Source organism: Ursus maritimus, unplaced genomic scaffold, assembly GCF_017311325.1.
Source record: "Ursus maritimus isolate PB19 unplaced genomic scaffold, ASM1731132v1 scaffold_2, whole genome shotgun sequence".
NCBI lineage: Eukaryota > Metazoa > Chordata > Mammalia > Carnivora > Ursidae > Ursus > Ursus maritimus.
The window spans coordinates 8049272-8073317 of NW_024424452.1; the positions used below are offsets into that span (position 1 = coordinate 8049272).

The window sequence follows — 24046 nt, forward strand, 5'->3', positions numbered from 1 at the left end:
GGAGCTCGGTGTCCCCCAGTGAGACTGAGCTCAAGGTCGTCAGAGGTTCGGCCAAGGCTGTAAACCTGGGGTTATGGCCATTTGTCTTCTCGTGGAGATGGCCTGGGGGCTGTGCTGATTTGAAAGGGATTGCTTCCTGGGGCGAGGGATGGGAGTGGGGTGGGAGGTCTCTCTTCCCCTTGGAAACCGTCTTGAAATGGCAGCAGGTGGTACAGTTGCCCCCTTACCTCACAGAGGCACTCGGGACTGCGCGTGCGTGCGTGCGTGTGTGTGTGTGTGTGTGTGTGTGTTTGTACTTCTGTTGATTGATTTTTTTATTTGATTTTTGACAAATGATGTCTGTCTAAGGTGCACAACGTGGTGTCTGGATATATATACACACTGTGAAATGATTACCCACAATCAAACCAACGAACATCTCCACCACCTCCCATAGTGACCGTTTGTGTGTGCGTGTGGTGAGGGCACTTGGGATCTCCTCTCTTAGCAGATTATTTTTTAAAGATTTTATTTATTTATTTGAGAGAGAGCAAGAGCGAAAGAGAGAGCACGAGTAGGTGGGAGGGGCACAGGGAGAGGGAGAAGCAGACTCCCCACTGAGCAGGGAGCCTGACTCGGGGCTCGATCCCAGGACCCCAGGATCACGACCTGAGCCGAAGGCAGATGCCTCACTGACTGAGCCACCCAGGCGCCCGGAGGGTAGATTTTTCTTGACTCAGCCTACCAATTCAGTGCTGGGCTCTTCTGGAAATCCTCACACGTTTTACCAGTTATGGCGGGTTCGCCCAGTCTGGGGGACACATACAAGTACCCATCACAGTACCCAACATTTATTGCATCTCCTACCTGGAAATTGTCTTAAGTACTTAATGTAAATCTCTCTTCCTCACCTTGAGCTGCTGTAAAAAAATGCCGCAGACTGGCGGCTTAAGCCATAAACATGGATTCAGTAGACAGCCCTTGAGTTTGGGCAGCCCAAGATCAAGGTTATGGAGCAGCTGGACCCCTGGCGCTGCTGCTCGGCGTGTGAATTGCTTTATCCAAATAGGTTTGGGGCATCTGTTTGCCGCAGCTATTAAAGCGAAACCTATATCCATCCTATGGGCCAGCAAGGCTGCTCCTGGGAATATACTCCAGAGGAATGAAGACGTATTCACAAACATCTTTCTCCATCCTAGTTCGAGACCAGAAGCAACCCAAATGGTCATTAACCAGAGAATGGACCATTTGGGCCATATTTGTATAAGGGAATATTATTTAGCAATAGAAAGGAACGAAATACCCCTGCACTTAGCAACACGGTTGAACCTCCGGCTAAGGCTGAGTGAAAGAAGGCGGGTGCAAGCCAGGGCATGCTGCGAGGTTCTGTGTATATGGGATTCTAGAAGCGGGGGGATAGAAATCAGAATGGATACGTCTGGGGGTAGGGTAGTTGTCTTGGAGGGGGCATGGGGGACTTTTGAGTTGGGAAGGTTGGTTTACACATAGGTAAAAGTTTATTAAGCTAAACGCTCGATTTATCTATTTTGCTGCATGTAAATTATGTTTTAATAAAAAAGAAAAAACCCCATTTTAATGTGAGGCGTGAACTCAGTGCTTCGCTTCATAGTACTTATCGTGGCCCGTGGTCGTCCGTTCACGTGTGGTTCTGTGGCAGAGTGGAGCTGTGCCCGTCTTCTTCATGCTTGTGTTCTCATTGTCTGACACACAGTAGGCCTGCTGAGTACATGGATGAGCATTGGGTTCAAACCAAGCTCTGTGCAAAGGTGCTGTGGGAGGGCCTGGGAGGGAGTCTGTGGACACTGGCCAGGAGCAGGGGTGCTTCACAGCTGAGGACAGGTCACCCTGAAGGCTCTTGGGAATTTTTCTCAGGCAGAGTAAAGGAGGAAGGGCAGGTAGGCAGAGGAGCTTGCATGTGCAAAGGCCCAGTGGCAGGAAGAGCAGGTTGTGCTGTGGTGGTAGGAGCCTTGGCTGCTGGTGGCAGGAGGAAGGGAGCACAGAAAGGTAATCAGGGCCTTCTTTACTGACTTAAAGAGCTTAGTCCTTAATCTTTGGGAGCCATGGAAGGTTTTGAGAGAGGGCAATCACAAAATTGGATCTGCATTTTAGAAAGATCACTGGGTTTGTAGACCGGACCTCAGAGGACAGGCTGGGAGTTCCTCATGAAATGTAGGAGGGGGAAGCCCAGCCTGGGCCAGGCTGCAAACACTGCCTGCTGCCCAGGGCACTCAGGGGAGACCTGAGGGGCCTGCCAGGCTGGTCCCTGGCCCGCAGGGCTGGTGAAGCAGCGCCACCTACTGGTGTGCCCTGCTCCTGGCCATCACAGGTCATCCGTTCCTTCTGGTCCCAGAGTGGGGCAGGTCAGCCCATGGCCCTCTGCATGAGGGGCAGAAAGGGACCTTCTCTGGGGGACGAGCTTTCCTTCTGGCACAGAGGCTGAGATCAGGATCTTGTGCAGATGCAGGGAGGAAAATATTCCTTTGTGCTGAACAAACGCAAATTAGTGTTGGTAGGTTCTGCCAGTTCTGCCCGCATGTGGATCCTAGTCCTATTACCTACTGGCAGTGTGACCTTGAGAAAGTTGCTTAACTTCTCTGTGCCTCAGTTTTCTCATCTGTAAATTAGGATTAGTAATAGTATCCACCCGTTAGGATTGTTGTGAGTCGGCACATGGACAACACTCAGAGCGGTGCCTTGAGCAGGGCGGATACTCAAAGCTCTTATATTTATTATCTATCATCATCGTCATTCAAGGTATGGACGGGGGGATGCCTGGTGCATTTGCGTGGCTCAGAGGCTGGAGGGGGAGGGGCAGCCTTTGCCCCCGGGGGGCCGGAGAGCGGCTGTGTGAGCAGGACAAGGCTCGCACGCATGGCTAAGCAGTCAGACCCCCCTGACCACACTGGAGACGGTGGAAGGGCGTGGGCCAGGAGAAATGAAGTCAGATCTGCATTTTGCGAACCCAGCATCTGTGCACGCTTCCTGCTCTGGGCACCTCGCACACGCTCCCTCCCAGCGAGCCTCACGCCCCGCATCCTGGTCTCTGGTGTCCTCACAAGTCATGTGTGCAAGTCAGTATTGTGAGTTGAGACACAGCCCGAAGCCCACAGTCCGGGGCCCCATCTACCCTATGGTGCTGAGGTTATGGGAGGCGCCCGTCCGTAGTATTGGCTGCACTTGACCCTTTCCCTGCCTCGCACGCCTGCCCCAGGTGGGGGTTTCATAGCTTTTCTGCTCCCTCTCAGCTGGAGCGACATCTTATTCCAGGAATCAATGAAAAAACTGGCGTCTTTTATCTAAATTAAAGCTCCCCCCTCACCCCCCTGCCCCCGAGCTGGGCCTGCCTCTGGCTGGGAGATCTGCAGCAGGAAGGCGATGTGAGGGCGTAAGCAGGTGAATGAGTGCCTGTGAGTGTGGAGTGTGTGAAAGAGTGTGAGCACGTGTGCGTGTGTGAGCATGAAAGCCCGGGAGCCCGTGTGTGCGTGTGTGCTTATTATCGCCTCTTTATTATCTATCTGTGCTCCTTGGAGCCGGGCTCATCAACCCACCGGTGGCCCGCCAGGCCACTTGCCCTGGGGACTGGCGATGATGCCCCACTCCTCTGCCAGCCCCACCCCTCCGGCCTGCCTCAGAGCTTCCTGGGGGCAGTTCAGAGCCTAAAGATCGAGGTCCGCTGTCCTGGTCCCAGCGCGGACGTCTCTCCATGCAGACTCCTGACTTCTCACTCAAAGTTTCCTGCCCCTGGCTGCACACAGCCTCACCCCCCGCTTAGATCTCCAGGGGGAAGCTGGTTTGCCAGAATGTTCATGAAACATGAGCGAGAGGGCTTTTTTTTTTTTTTAAAGAGAAATTAGTGTAACAGAATTGTTCACACTGAAAGCAGTACTCCTGAAATTTGAGACGTGACTCGTGTGTTTTCCTGTCAACGGGGCATCTTGAAACGTCACGCCTGCTGCTCCCAATTAATTCATAATTTTCCCATTCACCGATTAAGTTGCTTGGTGTCAGCAGATTTGGATTTTGTGAAGTCATGTAGCTTTGCTCTCAAGGGGGAGATGTGTGGACGTGATCAAGCAGCGAAGTTATAATGATGCACGCAAATCGAATCATAGAGCCAAGTGTATCCCCCTGGTGAGGTTGGGTCATATGTTTGTGTGTGCACGTGTGTGTAGTGAGGTGAGGTTAACATCCCATGTTATGTTCGTTTCAGGTGTATAGTTTTTGATTTGATATTTGCATGTATTGCAAACTGATCACCACAAGAAGTCTAGTTCATATCTGTCACCAGACACAGTTACAATAATTGTTTCTCTTGTGATGAGAACTTGCAGTTCTACTCTCCTAGCAATTTTGATACATGCCACTCGATGTTCTTAACTACAGTCCCTATGCTGCACGTTGCATCCCAGGACCTTTACATTGTATTTTATATCTGGAAGTTTCGGCCTTTTGATCCCCCGTCACCCATTATGCCCACCCCTGCCCCCCGACTCTGGCAACCATCGGTCTCTCTGTATCTATGACCTTGGTTGTTTCTTCCTTAGGTTCCACATATAAGTGAGATCATCCAGTATTTGTCTTTCTCTGTCTGACTTATTTCACTCAGCATCATGACCTCGAGGTCCATCCATTGCTGTCACAAATGGCAAGATTTCCTTCTTTTTTATGGCTCCGTAATATTCCATCGTGTATCGCTACATCACATTTCCTTATCCGTTCCCCCATCGAGACACTGAGGTTGTTTCCATGTGTTGACTATTGTAAATAAGGCTATGATGAACATGGGGGTGCAGCTCTCTTTTCGAATTTGTGTTTTTGTTTTCTTTGGATCAACCCCCTGGAGTGGGATTCCTGGATCAAATGGGAGTTCTATTTTTCATTTTTTGAGGCCCTGCCCTACCATTTCCCACAGCGGCTGCACAGTTTATGCTCCCACCAACACTGCGTGAGGTCTCCCCTTTGTCCACATTGTCACCCACACCTGTTGTGTCTTATGTGTTGATGATAGCCATTCTGACAGGTGTGAGGTGAGAGCTCACTGGGGTCTGGTCACATATCTTATGTCTCAGAGTTCGGTAAAATAGTATCAAGCTTTTTTACAAGAAAAATGTCAGAACTGAAGGAGTGTGAAATTTGGCCCTGGAATCCACAGCAGTTTGCAGGGGGCAAGGGTCCCGCGAGGGGACTGCAAGTTTTCATGGGTGTGCCTCTCTCATCCACGAGGCTCTGATTTTCCCGAGGAAGGGACTCAGTTCTATCAGTCTGTGACCACAGTACTGCATGTAGTTGGCGCTCAGTAAGTGTTCATTGGATGAATCAGCCAAAGGAAATGATTGGGACAAAGCGCTGGAGTCGAGGAACTTTTGGGTGGTTAGAAGTTGCACACGTCCTAACGATAGTTTTCTTGTCCTTCTTCATGGTCTTGGTCAATGTCTTCGCTCAGGTCGCAGTAGCAAAGTGTCAGACAGGGGGGTTTCAACAACAGAAATGTGTTTTCTCAGATGGCCACCTTCTCGCTGGTCCTCAGATGGCCTCTCCCCAGTGTGTTCATGGACTCAGAGATCTCTTTCTCTGTCCTTCTCCTCTTATAAGGCCACCAGCTCTGATGGATTAGGGCCCCACCCTTATGACTTCATTAAACCATAATTACCTCCCAAAGACCCTATATGCAAATATAGTCACATGATGGGGGCGGGGCTTCAACATATGGATTCTGGGGACGCAATTCAGTCCGTGGCAGACATTTTCCCACCCTCCGTGGCCATGCTTGGAGACTTGCCGGAAGGCAGAGCTGGGAGGGACTTCAGAATGCACTCGACACAGAGAGGGGTGGTCACTTGCCCAGGGCTACACAGCCAGTGGGCACAGAGCCGGGATGACCGGCTCCGCTACCCAGGCGGCTCCCAGAGCCCTGGGCTGGGTGCTGTCTGCAGAAGTGGGACCGGGGGCAGGTGGACGGGCGCTCACACTCTGCTGATGCTGCCCTCGTGTTAGTTACAGGACTCTGATCAGACCCACGTACAGAGTGTCCTACCGCACGGTGACGGCGCTGGAGTGGAGATGCTGTCCTGGCTTCACTGGGAGCAACTGTGAGGAGGGTGAGTCTGCCGGGGTGTGGGGGGCTGGGGCGCAGGGTGCTGGGGGGCGGGGCACCGGCTGGGCTGGGCTGCGGAGTCTCTGGTGTTGCTGCCACCCTGCCATGGGCACCGAGGTAGGGACCCTGTGTGCATTGGTTGGGTGGAAGAGAATCATGAATCCTGGCCTGGGGGAGGGGATTCAGTTGACAGCCTCTTTCTTCCGCTCTGGATCGCACTCACCCGGGAATGGGCGCGGGCGGAGCTGGCTGCCGGCTCTCTGTTCACCAGCCTTGGAGCCACGTCTGTTGTGGAACAAGGCACACGGATCTGGTGGGCGGCGGACTGACGGTCCTGCCCTTCCGCCTGGCTCGAGCCCAGGGGGAGGTTGGGAGGATAGGGCCCAGAGCTGGGGCTTTCTTTCTGAGCCCTCCGGACCCGGTCCCAACCTGCCTCTGGAGCCCGATGGGGCCAGGGAGGGCCCGCAGCAAATCCCGGCTGCGCTCACGGCCAGGAAAAGCAGGTCCTACCCAACCGACAGATTCACAGCCCGTCTCGTTCCCAGGGTTAGCCGGTTGACCTGGAGGCTCACGGGTCAGTTTTGCATTTGGAAACGGTAGTTTTCCAGGACTCGGACTTTCTGATCAAGTGATTTTCCCTCATCTTTTTTATTTCCTAACCTGCTGACTTTTGTTTTACGGATATGCTTTTATAAATTAGGTGATTATAAAGTTATAATAAGTTATAATATGCTTGGTATATACTTTTATTGCAAACTGCCCCAAATTCTTTGGGTTACAAATAATAACAGGATAATCACAGAAAGTAATAATAATGATGATGCTTCAGTGGGCCTGTGGCCCAAAGCAGAGCGGAAGGAAGGGTCTGGAATGGAAAAGGGTCCAGTGGTGCTGCCCTTCCTGACTCAGAAGGCACCTGATCCTGGGAGGCCTTTGCTCAGCACTGGGAAGGCTTCGGGGGCCCTTCTCTCAGCTCCCAGAGCCTCCGAGCTCCCCCTGACCCCATCCTTGCCTCAGCCGACTATAATCATGTGTTTTCATGTCTGCCCACCCCCAAGCCCCCAAACTGCCACTCAACACCCTACAGACTGTTTCTTCTAAGGATAACTGAGCCCTCCCCGAATAGGGTCCCTTCCGCCCTCCCTGGGAAACCACTGCAATGTTGAGGCATGTATGGTTTGTCATTTGTCCTCATGTTCTCTTTATTAAAGGAACGGTCCAGTAAACGAAGTGTAAGTCTCAGATGTCTGAGTCGTAAACCATTTGTCCCCTCCAGCTGAGGGGCAGACAGCGATGAACTCCTCCCCACACATGTAAAACACATTGACAAAAATGTTGTGACCAGACGCTGGCAGGAGCCTCTCCCCGCACCTCCCCGAAGAGCAATGGTTCACTCTTTGCTAATTCGGGACCCCCATGACTTTATAGATCACAGCTACCATGAATCAGGGAATGAATCTTGTCTAAGTATCTAGAACTATAGGGATGTATCTAGAAGTGTTTTTTTGCTTATTGCAAAGGTTAAGTCCGTGTTCAGTGTAGAGAAGGGGAAGAAACCCAGAATCACACCTCTCAAGGTTAACCTTGAGTCTCACTTTGGTGAAAACCTCCAGACCTTTTTTCTGTCCTTTTATACGGTCGTAGTATTTTGGTAACTTTCTTTTTCATATAAGTTACCATGCGTGTTTCTCCTAGTCAATAGATAGCTTTCTGTAGCATTATTTTTAGTGGCTATAAAATTTGGGTACATACTTTATTAAGTAAATCCCTACTGCAAGATATTTAAGTTTCTCCCAAGTTTTAAATTATTGATGACGTTACTCCAAATATTCTTTTTTTTCCCTGACATAAAATTTACGTACTCTGAAATGCATCAATCTTAAGTGTACATTTTGATGAGTTTTGATACGTGTACATATTTCTATCACCTTCTGGAAAGTTCTCATCCCTTAGCAGCCACTGTCCTGATTTCTATCATCATAGATCAGTTTTACCTATTCTTGAACTTCATATAAATGGTACCATATAATATATGCTCTTGTGCATGGTTTCTTTTAATTAATAGAATGTTTTTGAGATTTATTCATATTGTGATATGTATATCAGTAGTTTACTCATTTTTATTACTGGGTATTATTCCATTGTGTAAATAGCCACAATTTTATTTATGCATTGTCCTGTGGATAGATCTTCGGGTAGTTTCTAGTTTTTGCCTTTAAGAATAAAACTTCTGTGAACATTCTTGTAATGTCTTTCTGTGGACATATGTTTTTATTTCCCTTGGGAGTAGGATTGTGATGAATTTATAGACCAATTTGGGGAAAATACACATCTTAATAATGAGTCTCCTGATTCATGAACATGGTATAGCTCTCCATTTATTTAGGAATTTAATTTTCAGCTTCCAGAGTAGAGGTATTGCTTATCTCTTATTAAATTTATTTCTAAGTATTTCTAAGCGTTTCGAAGTTTTGGTGCTTAAAAAATGGGATTGCTTTTTAAATTTTCATTTCATTATTATTTTTCTGCTAGCATATAGAAATATTTTTGATTTTTAATATTGACTTTGTATGTAAAAACCATGCTAAATTCATTTATTAGTTCTAGTAGCTTATTTATTGATTTCTTTGGATTTTCTACATAAACTATTATGTCTTCTGTGAATAGAGACATGTTTGCTTCTTCCTTTCAACTATTAATGCATTTTATTTTATTTTTCTTGCTTTATTGGACTGGCTAGAACTTCTGGTAAGATGTTTAACAGAAGTGGTGAGAATAGATATAGTTGCCTTGTTTCTGATCATGGCCGGGGGGGAAGTTCTCCATTTCACTGTGAAATATGTTGTTAGCAGTAGATTTTTTCGTATATGCCATGTATCAGATAAGGATAGTCACTTTTAGTCTGAGTTTGTTGAGATTACTCATCAGGAATGGTGCTGAATCTTGTCAAATGCTTTTTCTGCTTCTGTACTAAGGTGATCATTTTTTTAATACTTTATTTTGTTAATGTGACAAATTACATTGATTTGGAATACTAAACCAACCCTTGGTTTTGGGGAATAATGCTATTATTACCAGGACCAACCACATTTGGATGTATTATTCAGTTTTCTATTTCTGTATTTGATAATTATCTGTAATTTTCTCTCCTTGTAATGTCTTCCAGTTTTTGGTGATGAGAGTTATGCTGTTCTCATAAAAAGAAATAGGAAAATTTCCCTCCTCCTCTATTTTCTAAAAGCATTTTTTGGTAAAGCGGGTATTACTTTTTCCTTAAATGTTTAATAGAATTCACAGTGAAACCATGTGGACCTGTAGTTCCTTTGTGGGGAAGTTTTTTTTGTTTGTTCGTTTCGTTAGAGGGAGTGTGTGGGTACTCAAGCAGGGGCGGGGGGAGAGAGAATCCCAAGCATCCCAAGCAGGTTCCATGTCCAACTTGATCTCATGAGCCTGAGATTATGCTCGACCTGAGCCAAAATCAAGAGTCTGGGCTTAGCTGACTGAGCTACCCAGGGACCCCTGCGGGGAAGATTTTGATAAGAAATTTGTTTTCTTTAACAGACATAGGGCCATCTATGAGTTCTTTTTTTTTTTTTTAATTTATTTGACAGAGACAGAGACAGCCAGTGAGAGAGGGAACACAAGCAGGGGGAGTGGGAGAGGAAGAAGCAGGCTCATAGCGGAGGAGCCTGATGTGCGGCTCGATCCCATAACGCCGGATCACGCCCTGAGCCGAAGGCAGACGCTTAACCGCTGTGCCACCCAGGCGCCCCTCATCTATGAGTTCTATTTCTTTTCTTTTTTAGGTTTATTTATTTTAGGGGGGAGGGGCAGAGGAAGAGGGAGAGAGAGGATATCCCGCAGACTCCCTGCTGAGCCCAACACAGAGCCCCATCCCATGACCCCAAGATGACAACTTCAGCCTTAATCAAAAGTCAGATGCTTAACTGACTGAGCCACCCAGGCACCCCGATGTGCTCTATTTCTTAATTTAATAATTATTTGCACATTTTAAAAATCAGATTTACTGAGGTATAATTGATGTACAACTTATTACATACATATACATTTACAGACCAATAAGTTTTGATCCAATGGATACTTTTCTACATAATTTCTACATAATTCTCATCTCTCTGGTATTTTGGCCACCAGATTTGCCTCAGCCTCCCTGAACTCAGATTTCTGTCTCTTCAGCTCAGAGAGACGGCCATGTTCTACTTGGTCTTCTCTCCATGAGCTCCGGTCTGGAAGGTGCCGCTAGGAATTGCCTTGTTTGTTCTGAACTGCTTCCTGTCCAATGTCAACAAACATTTGTTCCATAAATTTTGTCCAATTTTCTAGTTGTTTGTGGTGGAAGAGCAAGTTCAGTAGGAGTTAGTCTATCATGACTAGAAGCAGAAATTGCACCTTTTCCTTTGTTGACTTTTTCTTTGTAGTTCTCTGTATTATGTCTTGTTAGTTTTGAAAACAGTACGCTTCCATTTATCCACCCCACCATCCTTTGTGCTATTGTCCTCCTGTGTTTACAATCTAAGTATGTGAAAAACCTCCCAAGTTGATATTATCATTTTTGCATTAAACAGATTATCTTTTTAAAGAGGAAGGGAAGGATCATTTCCAGTGTTCTTTCTTCCTCCTGGAGCTCTGAGTCTCCATCTGGTATCCCTTCTCTTTCAACACGTCTTCTAGTGCAGGTCTGCTTGTCGTGAATTCTTTCTACTTAAAAAAAAATTTACTATCTGTTTTGCCTTAACTTATTTTTAATAATCAATCAATGAATTGATTTGTGGCAAAATACACATAACCTAAAATTTACCATTTTAACTGTTTTGAAGTATATAATTCAGTGGTATTAAGTACATTCCCAAGGTTTTGCAAAAACATCACCACTGTCTAGTTCCAGAACTTTTTTATCCCCCCAAAGGGAAACCCTATACCCATTAAGCAGTCATTCCTCATTCCCTCCTTCCTTTAGCCCTTGGCAACCGCAAATCTGCTTTCTGTCTCTATCGATTTGCCTGTTCTGGATATTTCATATAAATAGAATCATGCAATATGTGGCCTTTTGTGTCTGACTTCTTTTACTTAGCATAATGCTTTGAAGCTTCATCCAAATTGTGGAATACATCTGAATAATGAATAACATTCCATTATATGGGTATACCACATTTTGATTATTCATTCATCGGTCGATGGACATTTGGGTCGTGTCTACCTTTTGGCTGTTGTGAATAGTGCTGCTGTGAACATTCATGTACAAGTTTTGTTTGAACACCTGTTTTCGATTCCTTTTGATTTTTACTCAGGATTGGTCTTTCTGAGTCATATGGTAATTCTGTATTTAACTGGCTAGGGAACTGCAAAACTTTTTTCGGAGTGGCTACACCATTTTACATTCTCACCAGCAATGTACAAGGGTTACACTTTCTTCACGTCATCTCCAATACTCCAATTTTTGAATAATATTTTCTTGGAGTTCATAATTCTGGGTTGATTTTTTTCTTTCAATACTTGAAACAGATCGATTATTCCATTGTCTTTTGGTATCCATTGTTTCTGGGGAGAGGTCTGCCGTATTTGTTTTGTTGTTTCCCTTATACAAATACAGTGTGTCTTTTTTCCCCTCTCTGGTTGTTTTCAAGATTTTTCTTTGTCCCTATCAGTTTGACTATGATATTATCAGGTGAGATTTTCTTTTTTCTTTTTTTAAAGATTTTATTTATTTATTCGACAGAGATAGAAACAGCCAGCGAGAGAGGGAACACAAGCAGGGGGAGTGGGAGAGGAAGAAGTAGGCTCATAGCGGAGGAGCCTGATGTGGGGCTCGATCCCATAACGCTGGGATCACGCCCTGAGCCGAAGGCAGACGCTTAACCGCTGTGCCACCCACGCGCCCGTGGTGAGATTTTCTTGATTCTGCTTGGGCTTCTTTGAGCATCTTGGATCTATAAACCCGTGTGTTGTTGTTGTTGTTGTTTGTATTTTTTTCGTGTTAGGAAAATTTTGTTCATTGTTTTTTCAAATATTTTTTCTTCCCTATTCTCCCTTCTCCTCCTGAGGGTCCATTTGCTCACATGTTAGATTGCTTGATAGTGTCATCGACGTTCTGTTTTTTTCCCCTCTGTTCTCCAGTCTAGATAATTTCTATTGATCTGTCCTCAAGTTCATTGTCTCTTCTGATATCTACAATCTTCTGCTAAGCCCATTTCAGATAATGTCTTTTCAGTTCTAGAATTTCCATTTCTGTGTGTGTTTGGTTTATAGTTCCCCGATAAGATTTCCCCATCTATGCACTTCTTATGATCATAATTTATTTTATACACTGGAACTTATATATCATAGCTACTTTTTAAGTCCTTGTTCTCTATTTCCAAATCTGGGCCATCTTACAGTTTATTTGTGTTGTCACTTTTCTCTTGACTTGGGTCACAACTGCCCTGCCTTTCTTTCTTTCCATGTTGATGACTTCTGCTTGTATGTCAGACGCTTTGAATGATATGTTGGAGAGGTGCCGATTTCCTTGAAGAATGTCGATTTTTGTTCTGGCAAGCAGTTAAATTACCATAAGTTTGTGAAGTCTTGGTTTTTATACTTGATTGGGCGGGTATGTCAATCCCTTAGACGTGGGATATAGGTTTACTCCTAAGGCTTGGCCTTTCTGCGGTTTCAAAGGCAAGGCCTAGGTGGAGAGACTCAAGCTCCGAACTCAGAGACGCGCAGGCTCTAAATCTTCTTCCTCCTGTTGGGCGGCAGCTGATATCTCTGCTCAGCTTTTATAGCCTTCCTCTCTTGTTTTCTGCTGAGCTCACTGGAATCTTCCCTGCACACGCACAATTCAGGGGTCAGCCAAGGACTTCAGGGGAGTTTGTACATAGAGTTCGGGGCTTTCTCTCTCTCTATGTAGCTTGTTCCTTATTAGATTTCTTCCTTCAGTTTCCAGGTCCTCTGGCAGCGTTAAGCCTAAACAACTTCAGTTTTTGACTTACGTTTTGGCCACCCTGTGCTGCCTGAACTAAATTTGGCTCTCGGGGGGAAAAGCCATGTAATGTAGCAAGTTCTAGTCTCTTTTCACAAGAGTTGAATCCCTTCGGTTTCTGCTGGCTTTTTTGGCTCTCAGGGGTCCTCCAATAATCATTTAAAGAATTATCTCGAGCTTATAATTTTTACCTCAAGTCGAGTTAGGCTGATACAAGCTACTCCATCATTTTGCAACGGAAACTTTGTGAAACATCTTTTCAGCTCCATCTTTGTCAACACCTTTAATCATTTCCTTAGGATAAATTCCTATGCAGAATTATATTAGGGTACCCATGAGGGGTATACATTGTGTCAAGGCTTTTGAATCATATTGCCAGATTAGCCCCTAGAAAGGTTGCTGATTACCCTGCCGTGAATGGATTGAGAGGTTCTGGAGGGCAGAGAGTGTCGTCATTATCTGTGTGCTTTTGTGGTGCCCAGCACAGGGCCTGGCTTTTAGTTGGGGTTCTGTCAAGGATTCCGCACCTGGGACATGATCAAAGGAGTCAGCGTTACGCACTGGATGCAGTACCATTACTTCACATCTAGATTTAATTTAAAAAGTAGTTCCTTGGGGCACCTGGGTGGCTCAGTTGGCTGAGTGTCCGACTCTTGGTTTCGGCTCAGGTCATGATTTCAGGGGTTGTGAGATCAAGCCCCACGTGGGCCTCCATGATCAGCAGGGAGTCTGCTTGAGATTCTCTCCCTCTCCCTCTCCCCCTGCTCTCTCTCTTTCTCTCTCTCTAAAATAGATAAATGAATCTTAAAAAAAAAAAAGGTATTTCCTTAAGCTACATTCCACCTGGAGATGTCCCTCCAGTGGGCTCCCTTGGCAGACAGCAGAGGTGGCATCATCACCTCCGTCAACATCATATCGTCATGCCATTATTTCTTACCTTTGAAATGGTACTGTACTCTTTAGAAAGGGCTTTCAGTCATGCTGTTCTCTATTTCCATGGTATAGATGCTGCTGTGAACTGAATGTTTTTGTCCCCCTCCCCCCAAATTTATACATTGAAACCTATTCTCCAATGTGATGGTGTTAGGAGGAGGGGCTTTTGGGGGGTGATTAGGTCATAAGGGTGGAGCCCTCATGAGTGGAATTAGTGCTCTTATAAAAGAGACCCCAGAGAACATTCCTTCCCCTTCTGCCATGTGAGGACACAGTGAACCAGGAAGCTGGCCCTCGCTAAACACCAGATCTGCTGCCCCCTTGATATTGGACTTACTAGCTTCTAGAACAGTGAGGAGTAAATGCTCGTTGTTTATAAGCAAACCCCCCACCCCTGCCACCCGGCCTATGGCGCTTTGTCATAGCAGCCCAAATGGACTGAGACAGAGGCAGAGACTGAGGCTCAGAGATGTGAAGAGACTTGGCCAAGGTCATCCAGCAGAGAAGAGGCTGATGCAGAACTAGAACCTGGTTCTTTGGCTCCTGAGTAAGTCCTCTTTCCTGTAAGCCATCAGGGACCTCCGAGGTCTCAGGAAATCCTACTCCAAGTTGTCCCAGCACAAGGCACAGGGCAGCTGGACTCTTGGCCAGCTGCTTTCCAGAATACCTAAGATGGCCTGGTCCCTGGTGTTTTAGAGGCCAGATCTGACGTGGTGTCGTGGAGGAGATTTGCCACAAAGTTGGTATAGACGCAACCTTCAGAAGATAAGTTTGACTGGAGTAGGGGATTTTCCCTTTTGTTTTGTTTTGCTTCGTTTGCTTCAACTGGAGTCATTGCCAGGACAGGAAATGAAGCCCCTGAGCTTCCATATGGGCAACGGCAGGCCCAGGGCGAGGTGGCTTAGCAAGTGCATCCAAGCATTGAGCTGATTGATTTGAGTCCAAGATGGCGCTGACATTTCACCCCTGGCGCGAGCTCTGTGTATGAGTGTGTTTGTGTTTTGAATGGCTGAGCGTTCAAAGCCAGAAGGCGTTCTCTTGGGAGGAGGCACAGCCTCCCGGCCAGTCTGCAGAGCTCAGCATTTTAGGGAAACGATTCTCAGCAAGTCTGGTGGTGTTTCTGAAACCTGTCTACCATGGCTGTCATTAAAGGGAGGGACAAGCAAGTCGGGAGCCATTTATTCAAATTAGCAGAGTACCTGGGAGGTTCCAGGCACTGTGCTAGGGGCATGGGTCACACAGATGAAAAGGGGACCTCAGGAGCTCCCAGATATGGTGTGGGGGGTAGGGGGTGGGCAGATAATCCTAATGCTGGGAAATGAGGGTTTTGCTAAAGGTATGTGTGCTTTGCTGTGGGACCCGCAGGAGGTAAGAATCGGGGAGGGGTCTTCCTCTAGCTCAAGGCCTGACCCTCTGGATCCAACCTGGCCCACGCACTGCTGGGATCCCCTCTCTCGTATGTTCCATCTTTCTCATCTGCTGGTTCCTTCCCATCAGTACATGAACATATCAAGTATATCTTATCTTCCAGAAACAATCTCATTGAATCTTCATCATCCTTTAGCCACCACCCCGTCTTGACCTTCTTTTCTTTTTTTTTTTTTTAATTTTTAAGGTTTATTTACTTATTTGAGAGAGAGCGAGTGGGGGTCAGAGGGAAGGGGCGGATGGAGAGGTAGAGAGAATCTTAAGTAGACCCCATGCTAAGCCAGGAGCCCGATGCAGGGCTCGATCTCACAACCCTGAGATCATGACCTGAGCCAAAACCAAGAGTTGGAAGCTTAACCGACTGAGCCACCCAGGCGCCCCTCGAGCTTCCTTTCTTGGCAGAGCTTTTTGGAAGAACTGACTGCCTTCCCTGACTCATGCTTCTAGGGTCTTCTGTAACCTTCGAGGTCAGGCCTCTGCCTCACTTACCACTCAGAGACTCTTCTCACTGAGTGACCTCTGCACTGGTGATGTCCTTGTCACATTTATTTCTACTTGCCCAGCCACTGGCAAAGAGCTGGACCCCGATCCGTTTCTTGAATGAACAAATGATCGCAAAGGCGGTTTTCATGTGTGTGAGACATGAGGTTCAGCCCGGGGATATACGGTTATAACCCCATTGTATAGATGAGTAACTGAGGCTTAGAGAAATGTTGATTTTTATGTGAGGCCCCGCCAGAGCCAACGGGAGAGGTGGAGGCCATGTGACAGGAAAAGGAAGATGCTGGCTGAGCTGGAGAGAACATTCCATGGGGCCTGGCCACTCGGTCACTTCTAACACCTGCCTCTTCCCGGCATCTTCGGTAAACTTTGGCCTGCAGGGGGTGGGGGAAAACGAGCTGGGGGCCTGTTGCGTTGAGCATCTGCTCTTGTTCTCAGCGTCCACGGACAGCATGGCCTCGCCGATGAGATTCTGGGCCCTTTGATGCTCCATCCCAGCCTGGAGGGGTTCCAGCCATCGGGATGGGTTTTGTTGTCCGACAAGCATCTTTCGGCACCTCCCATCATGCTGTGAGGCTGTAAATACCCACAGATGTCACCTGCCTTTTCTTTTTCTGGGAAGCGCTTGTACGGGGCCGGCCCAGGTCACCGGCTCATCTTCTGGCTGCTGGGCTGTCTGCACATCCAGAGGGCTCTCAGCACCTCCCCTGCCTGCTGCTTCTTCGTCCCTGGGCATTTCACAGGGAGCGGCAGGGGCCAGAATGATGCCACAGGAGACGATTGCCAAGCTTGTGAATTTCCTGAGACTCTTCTGAGACCCGCAATCTCAGGGAGTGATGCCACCGGGAACCTCTTTTCCCAGAAGAGGGATCCAAACCTCTTAGAGGTCAAGGACAGGCCATAATCAACAAGCCAGAAATTGGGCTCATTGGACCAGGCATTTCTCTGCTAAAGCCTGTTTCTCTCCTGACCCGAAGCTCGGTCTTTTCTAGAAAGAGGAGGGAGCCTGGGGGGAAAGGCCCCCACTCCTGCCCATCATGGCCTGAGAAAACCAAGTCAGGTCACGGGGCCAAAGACACATGAATCGGGAAGGTGGGGAGGCCAGGGAGTTGTTGTGGATTGGGTTCCCCGGGTGCAGGCTCTGAGAGGGGGGTGTGTGAGGGAGGCCTACTGGGGGCACACTGAGGATCGAGGCCTGTTATGGGAAGGGATGGATGGAGCGGCATGAGAACCTGGGCCGCGGTGTAGCCTCGGTGAAGGCCTCAGCCCATCCCACGGGAGCTCTGAGGGGGGATGACCCTTCTGAACGGCCCTAAATTGGGGGCCAAGGGGTTGGTCTTCATACCCTCCAGTTGGCTGATGATGGGCTATGGCTGCCCAGAGAGGGCCATGACCTTGGATGAGGACATTGTCTCCACTGCAATTCTCAAAAGGGCTGACGGAGGCGAGCTGCCAGCCCACAGCTTCCCAGCAGCTGGGGGTGAACCCTGCATCCTGAAGGGGGGCCTGGCCAGTGCAGCCTCCACAAGGAGGGCAGTCCAAACATCCCGGTTCCCACACAGGAGCTACGCAAACTGTACCTTTTCTTGTCCTCTATCCAGAAGGTCACAGACTTTGTGATGGAGTAGATGGGCCAAACTGGTCAAAGGCTGCCACCTCACAAGGGTGTGGGGAAGACGGACACAGCACAGCCTCCCCACTCAGTAAGTGGTAGCTGCTTTTGTCCAAGGTGCCCAGGGTTGGGGGGGGAAGACGGGTCAGGCTATGGGAAAGAAAATTCCAGATACACAGCACACAGTTCGTTCTCACAATCCAAAGTGAGGTAGCAAAAAGTTGGGGAGGGCCTCCCGGAGGAAGTCTGAGGGCTGTGGCTACCCCATCCTCCCTGTGAGATCCTGTCAGCGTCAGTTTTGCGAGAACCGTGGGGAGGTCCTCTCACACTCCCACGGTCATCAGCACTGCCCCGTGGCCCGTAGTGGCCCCCCACTTAGAAACACCGAGGCTGGCCTGGGAGCTCCTGGGATGGCAGGGCAGGGCCTGACGGCCCACAGGGCAGCCCGGGGTTGGGAGGGCAAAGGGGGCTCAGAGGAACTGTGGAACATTCTAGATGCTCTGCATGGGTGGTCCTCTGCCCTTGCATTGGGAGCTTTGCTGTGACCAGACACACACAGAGCATTTCTACCTGCAAAGCCCGGGCCTACAGAGCCAATGCAGGGCAGATTCTGAGGGCGCAGGAGTTCCGGAGGGGGGTTCAATCACAGGAGCCGCTTGCTCTGTGCTTTTGGCATTTTTCCAGCCCCAAACTCCCTGGCAGGTGGCAGAGGGTTAGCTGGGTCCCTGCCTCCGGCCCTTGACCACCAAGGTGACATCTCAAGGCTGATAGCGGAATTTGAGCAGCGGCTGGATGGTCTGGTGTGTCTACCCAGGCCCGTCAGTCTCCAGAGAGGAGGGGAGGGGAGAGAGCTCCCGCTTTCCTGCTCGGCCAGCACGCTGGCCTCTTCCAGTCCTGCGCAGAGCACCGGGAAGCGCGTGGTGGTGATATCAGGCATCAGGCCCCTTTCCATGTAACCGGAAACCCAGGGACAGCCTGTGGCGGTTTTACACACAGGACAAGCAAAATGGGGAACAGAGCCTCACCTCCCCCAGGGCCTCCTCAAGGCCTCCCGGAGTGCGTGAATGAGCCGGGCCAGCTGGCTCCAGGCAGGGGCAGTGGCCTCCCACCCCGCCGACCCCCCTCCTCCTTCCTGTTGTCTTGTTTTGCCCGAGGTGGCTCAGTTTTCCAGCTAGAGCTCCTGGCCTTGGGGATCTGGGCGTGGCTGGTGGTGCTTCTTGCCCACCACAGTGGGTCTTCCTCTGCCGAGGGGTTCTGTCCCCCTCGCTTGCCAGGATGGTAGAAAGAACATGGACTTCAACCCAGACCAAGGGTTGACATCCTGGTTCCATGTACCCACTCCGTGGGCAAGTCACTCGCTCACTCTGAACCTGAGGTTTCCTCCTCTGCAAAGTGGGCACAGTGATAACTGTCTTGGATTGTAGATCAGATGAAGTGAATAAAAGTACCCGATGTGACACAGTCCGTGGCACACAGTGGGCCCTTAATACGTGGTTCTTGTTACTGTTATTATGCTCCTTACTTGCCCGGTACTAGGCACAGTGGTGTTAGAAATGCACATTGACTGATTTGGGGATCTTCCTCTTTAGAATGTGGATGCTTAGGGCCAAAATGAATCTTAGAACTGAGGTTGTGTCCTGGTGTGTGTGTGTGAGTGAGAGAGAGAGAGATTCAACCTCTGCTTTTTTTTTTTTTTTTTTTGATCATGACCAGGGTGTGAGTACAACACAGGACTTATGCCCACAGATTTCTTGGGGTTGAGGGTCCACAGAAGTGGGATTGACTCGGCTTCCAGGGAGCCTGAGCAGTCCTGACTTGTAGCCCCAGGCTGAGGGCCAAGGTGAGTGACCTCACCTGCTAAAGGTTCTCTCGGGGATTCATAGCTGGGATCCGGGGTCCAACCAAATTCCCCTTTGAGGCAGCCGACCAGCCCCGGGGATGCTGTGAATGGAATCTGGGAGGTGGCCAGTGGTAGGGACAGAGCTTGGGGTGTGAGGCCAAGACTTGTGACCATTCCTGTCCACATGACCTTTGGAAGTCACTGGCCTATTGGTTTCTCCTCTGGAAATGGGGTTCTAGTAATCGTTCTGCTGGGGGGTGGGTGCCTTTGAGGTATGCAGGCCCCTGGCTCTGCGCTCCCCTCAGCGGGGCTCCCGGCTGCCTCAGAACAAGGCCTTGTAACGACACTGAGCTCTGGTTATTGTAAACTTCCCTCAGAAGGAGGCATACCTTACCATGATGTCATGTCTAGACACCCAGGTCAGGTATAAATTATGGAGACAAAGTAGCATGTTCAGTGGTTAACTGTAAAACTTTAACGAGAGATTTCTGTGGCTTGAACATGTGTGGGGAAGGGCTGTTCTGGGAGGAGGAGGAGAGGTGCTCACTTCCCTTTTCACTTCCTCTCGGGCTGTCTGCAGGCAGGGAGGTGAGGCCTCTAGGACTCAGCAAAGACTCTGGTCTCAGGTGGGGTCTTCCTCCGGAGTGGGAACGTAACCCGGTGCTGGCAGCTGGAGCTCCGCCCTGCTGAGCTGGGTGGACCCTGGGCAGGTCACAGCCTGGGGGGGGGGGCTCAGTCTTTTTATCTGTAAAATGGGGGCAGGGGACAGACTCTTCCAGCACAAATATTTCCATGTCCTAATCCTCTACGACCTGGCAGAACAAATCAGTAGACACGCATATCGAGCAGAAGGAATGCCTTTTTGGGTTTAAGACCTACCTCCTGGGGGCTGTGGTGAGGAGGAATGTGGCAAGACAGAGGAATGGCTGCACAGGCTGTGAGGTGCCGGGCCGACATGAGGGGCCTGTGCTGAAAGTCCTAGAGTCTCCTCTGGAAAGGGCTAGACGCTCCGCTCACAGCAATTTAGGGAAGATCTTTGTGGAAAAGGAAATGGACCCTTTTGGGTTTTTTCGTTTGTTTGTTTGTTCGTTTGTTTTTCTGACACCAAATAACGTTGTTCCGACACCGATTCCCCAACACTCGGACACCAGCTGGGCGTCCAGCCCTTTAGGTCAGTTCTGACGCTGACTACGTGGTATTAGCACGGCCTCCACAAGGTAAAGGCCCACAAGACTGTCCCCCACTTCGGAGGCCAGCTACAAATAGGGTCCCCAGGCTTACCTGCGCTTCTGCCGCCCTGCTGATTCGTGGGTTCGCCCCCCCCAAGGCTGATAATTCACTAGGCTATCTCCTTGAACCCCAGAGACCACGATAATGATGACCGTGGTTTTATTAGAGAGGATCCGGCTCAGGAACAGCCACATGGAATAGGGCAAAGTATGGGGGAAGGGGCACGGGGCTTTTGTGTCCTCTCTGGGTACACCACCCTCTCATCACGCCGTCGTGTCTGCCAGCCTGAAAGCTCCCTGAGCCCCGTTATAGGGAGTTCCATTACACAGGCACGGTGGATGAAATCATTGGCCTTTAGTGATTGAGCTCAATCTCCAGCCCCTCTCCCCTCCCCAGAGGTTGGAGGTGGGGGAACTGAAAGTTCCAACCCCCTAATCACATGGCTGCTTCCTCTGGGGACCAGCCCCCATCCTGAAGCCACCTGGGGCCCCACCAAGAGTCGCCTGTTAGCACGAACCCAGGGGTGGGCTCGTTATGAGTAACCAAAGATGCTTGGATCTCTCAGGAAATTCCAAGGGTTTTAGGGGCTCTGCACCAGGAACTGGAGATCAAATATAGACATTTTATTATACCACAGACATGAAGGCCTTCTGAGCTGGGGTTGGATACCCCTGAGTGTGCTGAAGGCGTCCATCTTGGGGCCTTCGGTTTGAGGCAGGGGAGGCCCTGGCATCCGGCAATGACGTTCCACGGTGCCTGCACCCGGGGGACATAACACAGGGGCCTGTCCCCGGACGGCACATACGTCACCGTACACAGGGCTTTGCTCCAGCCACACATGTGGCTGAGAGAGGGCAGAGCGTTGGAACAGGGTGGCTGGTGTCGCGTGACACTGATGCCTTCACTGTGGGGGTAGGTGCGTTCAATCCCGGGTGGCAAGGGATAGCAGACCATGTGTGCTGTAGTCACGGAGCTCTGTGATCCCCGTACCTATGGGTCAGGGTCATGTTCAACCTGCCACAGCAAAACGATCCCCAGGAGACCACAGAGCAGCTGGGATGAGGACATCCCTTCCCTCGGCCAAATGTTCCACCACCAAATAGCATTTATGAAGTGCCCACATGCTCTAAGGAGCCCATAAACCCTGGAATCTGTGGTGCAAAGCCTTACTCCTTCCAGCTGGAGCGTTGGCGGCGGCAGCGGGGGGGGGGGCACTGGACCCTCAGGCTGTGGAGGTGTGCATTTGGCCCTGGGTCCCCTGTTCCCCCAAGAACCTCCTAAATGTTCTTTATGACCAAGCATTGCCTGGAGTTTTCCTCAAGAGGGGCTGCATTTCCTGACGTGAAGTTGGAATGTTCCAGAATCCCTGTGCCGTGCTCTGCTCTGAACAGTTACTGATTGCCTGGGCCTCTCATTCAATGCTTCTCTCACCGGTTTGGGATTTTCTTCTTTCTCTCCTCATTGCCTACGTGTGTATCTTCTCAATGAGTCTGTGAGCTGCCCGAGGGTTGGAACTTTCTCTGCTGCTTTTTGGTCTGCAAGGGTCACCCCCCGCCCCCCTCCCCACAGAGGAGGAAAAGAAACAAGCAAAAGCGGGGTTTGGAGGCTCCAGATCTGGCCTCCCCACCAGCTGTGAAATTTTGGACAAAGCAAATGACTTCCCTGAGCCTCACTTTCCCCATCCGTGAGATGGGAAAATTCAGGCTTACCCTGCAGGGGTGTTAGGAGGTCGAGGGGCTCCCGGAAAGAACCCGCTCCGTGCCGAGCACCTGGTGAGCACCGAGGGCATTAGATGATCGGGTGAAGATTGAGCACATGGATCGGAAGTGGTTGATCCTGGGTGGGAAATCAGGTCTCACCTGTGTGTAGTCCCTTATCACACTCACTAAGGCGGAAATGAACGAAGAATCGATCAAAATATGGGGTTGCCGCAGCCGACTCTGGAATCGGGCCGGGGCATGATAAGAAGCAGGTGGCCAGCCTGTTGGTTTGGCAGCAGAAGAGTCCTCATTCGAAGACCGGGGGCAGAGGGGGGATTTCGGGGCCATTCGGTCACAGGGTGGACTCACGGAGCGGGGGCGTGTGTGCGTGCAATGTGCGTGTGTGCATATTGTCTGCACTGTGAGGGTCCGTGCTGTGGTTATGATGTGTGCGTAACATGAGTGTGTGTGCACGCGTGTGTGCCGGTGTAGTGTCTGTGTGTGGTGGGGGTGCACGATGTGTGGGGGGGTGTGTCTTAGTACGCGGACTGTAAGGTATTGTGTATCTGTGTGGTGTGTGTGGCTTACGTGTGCACTGTCTGTGCATGTGTTTGTGTGTGTGCATTTGTGTGCAGTGTGTGCTACGTGCAGACGGGCTGTGAGTGTGCAGTAAGCCCTCAGTGACGTTCTCTTGGGCTGGGGAGGTTCTCCTGAGAAGCTGTGTCCACCTTCGTACATGGGAGGGTACATCTGCCCACCTGCCTTCTGGAAGCTGAGCAGAGGAGGGGGGCTGGGTGGGGAGCATCTTGACATTCGATGTATAATCTTGCCCTTAACCCATTGTTTTGCAGTCTGGTTCTCTCACTCCGTCCTTCCATCATGACATTCCCCGTTTTTCCCCAGTTTTCTACCTGAGTGGGCCCGAGGACCCGGAGACACTCCTCCTTATAGACTTTGAACCTGTGCTGTTTTCAGCTCCTTCGTGAATCTCCCTTGTCAGAGTACCTGACACGCTGCCTTCTGGGGGAGGGGCGTTCTGCAGCACGAACGAGCTTTCGGCTGCTCTCCCCGCTGCTGACTTAGGACTCAGCATTCTTGGCTCAGCAAAGTCAGCTGCCAGTCATCCACTGTTCGCGGTTTCCACGTTTCCACCTGCTGGTGACGCCCTTCCTATTTTCTCTCTCCTTGTCGATTTATACCTTTGAAAACCCCAGCTCCTTCTGTCACTTCAGTGGGGAGCTTTCAGGAGAGCATGGGGGTAAATGTGGACCTGCCGTCTGTGCCGAACACAGGGGAGCCGAGGGAAACGTCCTGTCCCTTTGTGGTGGTAGCTCGCAACACAGGGCAACCCTTAGTACTTCTTAGCACCCTAGGGGTCAAATTCAACTCTTAATCTGTAAACCTTATATAGGAAGTATTGCAAACTTACTGAGAAGTACCTAAAACACCTGTAAAATACTTATGTAGCCATCACCGAAATTCAACAGTCAGCATTATGCCAAATTTGCTTCAGCCAGATTTTTCTCTTTAACTTTTTACTTTAAAACAATTCAGGACACAGTGTATTTTATTTTATTTTATTTTATTTTATTTTATTTATTTATTTTTAAGGATTTATTTATTTTAGAGAGAGAAAGAGAAAGAGAGCGTGAGCAGGGGGAGGGGCAGAGGGAGAGGGAGAGAAGCAGACTCCCCGCTGAGCTTGATCCCACAACCCTGAGGTCACAAC

General features: G+C 49.4%; 1 protein-coding gene across 1 annotated transcript in view; it reads left to right on the top strand.

The window, feature by feature from the left end:
* COL26A1 (collagen type XXVI alpha 1 chain) overlaps nucleotides 1-24046 on the top strand; it is a 143068-nt gene that overhangs the window by 57758 nt on the left and 61264 nt on the right. Inside the window, exon 3 of the mRNA XM_040636553.1 lies at nucleotides 5995-6098. Coding sequence (XP_040492487.1) covers nucleotides 5995-6098 — 104 coding nt within the window. The remainder of the gene's footprint in view (nucleotides 1-5994; nucleotides 6099-24046) is intronic.